This window comes from Lolium perenne, chromosome 3 (genome assembly GCF_019359855.2).
Source record: "Lolium perenne isolate Kyuss_39 chromosome 3, Kyuss_2.0, whole genome shotgun sequence".
In the NCBI taxonomy this organism is placed as follows: Eukaryota; Viridiplantae; Streptophyta; class Magnoliopsida; order Poales; family Poaceae; genus Lolium; species Lolium perenne.
This window is the reverse complement of record NC_067246.2, coordinates 346,178,243-346,181,362: the sequence shown is the minus strand read 5'-3', so window position 1 is coordinate 346,181,362 and position 3,120 is coordinate 346,178,243. Positions and strand designations below refer to the sequence as shown.

At 46.3% G+C, this 3,120-nt stretch overlaps 1 protein-coding gene across 1 annotated transcript; it reads right to left on the bottom strand.

Annotated features, from left to right (window-relative positions):
- Positions 1-396: 396 nt before the first annotated feature.
- Positions 397-2,435, bottom strand: LOC127346125 (uncharacterized). Its single transcript, XM_051372662.1, has 3 exons — positions 1,667-2,435; positions 1,334-1,554; positions 397-1,192 (listed from the first exon to the last, which is right to left on the bottom strand). The coding sequence occupies exons 1-3, from the start codon at positions 2,370-2,372 to the stop codon at positions 560-562; spliced, it is 1,560 nt and encodes a 519-aa protein (XP_051228622.1). The 5' UTR covers positions 2,373-2,435; the 3' UTR covers positions 397-559.
- Between the last annotated feature and the right edge of the window lie 685 nt (positions 2,436-3,120).

Below are 3,120 nucleotides of genomic sequence, written 5' to 3'. Positions count from 1 at the left end.
GGGGATTATTTTGCATCACCTCTTGCAGTTGAAACTATGCATACCATCATCATGCGGTGTCTTTCTGTTACGCATGTGATGTGACAATCGCTAGTAGGAAATAGCCGGCGTGTCAAACACTGCCTTAGTGGCGTGTATTCCGCACATCGCCAATATATCACCACTGATAATAATTACCACAAAATAAAAAGAAATGGTGGATAAAAGTTTACCACGGATGGTACATGGAACAAACTGTCAAACAAAAAAAGACATGACGACTTCAGAGTAGAAATCTCACGATACTCAAACTGATTTCTCTCAAAAGAAAGGATACATAAAATGATTTGATTTCCGAATCCAAATGGTAATACATATAAGGATAAACAGAAGTCAAATCCTCGCCCTCACTGAATCATTTTATACATTCACGTGCCTTACATTACATATAACCATGGACCTATTGTACAGTTTCGGACATCTGGCTAGTTAGGTACTATAAAGACATGAGATCTAGGGGGTTTAATTTACGAGGAGATTGGTCTCAACTTGAGAGTGGAGAGAACACGGTTCCTTATTGTCATAGCAACAAGCGCTGATTTCCAATTGTCTCCCACTTCTTGCATGTCTTCCTTTTTTTCGGGACAGCCGTCCAAGCAACTTTCACCTGCACTTCACTGCAACCTATCTTGCACACATGTTTGTGCTCATTTTGAGAGGGTCCTAGAATGAGGAAAAGGTCCTCGGTTTCATCACCATCAAGAACAACAAGATGGAGCACCAGCTTTTCATCCAGTGGAACAGCCACCACGCGACGAGCTAACGCGACAGAGTTAGGTGTTTTTGACGTCTGATTGCTTGCAGCTGCTCTACTGTCATATAGAATGATTTGATCCTCGGTATTTTTGGTATTCCAAGCAGCTACTGTCGTGAGATCACATGCCCCTTTGAGAATGTTGATTGAAATGTAGGCTTCGAGGGGATATGTTACGTCTGCACACAACAATTCCACTCTACTCAGGTATGTCGTTAGAGGCACGGTCAGGCTCTGCTTCCCCACACCAGGGAGGCGGCAACTGTTGAATTCCGTTACACCTCTGCTAAAGTCTTTGACTGCACCTCCATGGCACTTGATCTTTAGATTGAACTCAAAATAAACACTATCATCCGGAACAAGCCCTCGACATGGATCCATCAAAGTTAGCGTATCGTCCTGCATGCACACGACAAACATAATCCAAGTTAGGTGAGTTTGACACTTTGACTAGACACACAATTAAGTTTTGGAACGAGGCAAAAGTTTCAAGCAATGGTGATGAGGCTGGGAGAGAGGAACAAATAATTTGATACGTACCGGCGAGGTGATGATCTGGGCATCATCCTCTTCTCGCCTGAAGAGATAGACACATCTATAGTCGACATGATCCCGGGCAATAAGGGTACCAAACACATGGATGGGGAAGCCGACGTCCGACTCGCGCACCTTCAAGGAGATGAAGTTGACGGACGAAAATACGATCGACTCACGCAAGGGTGGAGGTACCTCGTGAAGCGGGGGGCCACGACGAAGCTCGGCTGCAAATATTCCAAGGGCAGCAAAATTAAGAAGCTTGCTAGGTAGATTAACGAGGCAATGTAGTATGGTTGTTTATTGAATGAATGCATGGAAATATATAGTGGTGCTCACATTCTTTGTCGTGGTCGAAGAAGGCGAAGTTGTGGAGGTAGAATAACCTGTTATGCACGAAGTAATTGCGTTTGGGCTCGTATACGGTGCACTCATGGCTGCGAACGGCGTGGAGAGCCTTGAGAGCCCTCTCCTCCAATTCAACTTGTTTCTTCTGATCCGGTGTCATGAGCTTCGTTGGTGTTGTCTTGCCATGTGGTCCTGGCTGTGGAGGCCTGATGCCGAACATGGCGCGGACCTGGTTGGGCGACTTTCCGCCGATCATGTCTTTGATGGTCCGGCAGGTGAGGTCGAGCAGGCCTCGGTGCCAGAGTGTTTCTGCCGCTAGGACAAGGTCGAAGAGCGCGGCGTGGTCGAGGCCACGGACGAACCCGGCGGCTACGCCGGGATCGGAAGCCAGTTGGTCGGAGCAGTGGATGACCTTGGCGAGGTCGCTGGATTCGACGAAGAGGCGGATGAGCGAGTAGCCCATGTTGCAGCTCCTTCTGGTCTGGACGTAGTCGTCGTCGTACAGGTTGGACATGATGGCGGCCTTGACGGTGACGCCGTACCGGCTCGCCGCCGCCGCCTTGGACACCACCCACTCGACGCCGTCCTGGCTCTGCAGCACCACCTTCTCCGCAGCTACCTTGGCCGCCATCGCCGAGGCCCGTCTCCTCTTGTCCTTTTTGTTCGTGTGTCGTCGTCGGAAGTTACCCATGGCCATCGATGGGATGGATGGCTGGAGGATCGATCGGCCGTCGTCGGCTCCTTGGTTTGTGGTGTTTAAGTAGTAATAAATAACCGCTGGGTCAAAGACCAAGACCGGTTGCATCTACGATTCGAATTCCAAATTCTTCACGGAAAGGTCCGTCACTTGTTACTGATCGGCCCCTCCTTTACTCGACATTTTCGTTACGTGTCCGTGTCGACCCCTCGAATTCCCACGGTCCACGGAAAAGTTACGTGTCATAAAATATAGAAAAACTTGTAGAGTGAAAAATAAGAATTCAAACACAGGTCCTTCAAGTTAAGAGACACTGGCATGTGTCAAACATCTATCTATCTATTATATACTAAAAGCAAAATATAGGTGTTTTAAAGGAAACACCAGGTTAATCCACATAAGCTAAAATTACTAGCTCCGTTGATTTTAATAGTAATGGATGAGATTAAAGTTCAGTCAAAGTTACGTAAAATATCTATTATATACTAAAAGCAAAATACAGGTGTTTTAATGGAAACACCAGGTTAATCCACATAAGCTAAAATTACTAGCTCCGTTGATTTTAATAGTAATGGATGAGATTAAAGTTCAGTCAAAGTTACGTAAAATATTGTCACGTTACAAAATACCCACACATGAAGAGGTGCGGCCGTGGTGTCCATATAAACTTTCATGTGTGCACGAAAAAAGAGTCTAGATGCTTTACGTAAAAAAATGCCAGCTCTAACTCTTCCCTTTTTAAAGCCGT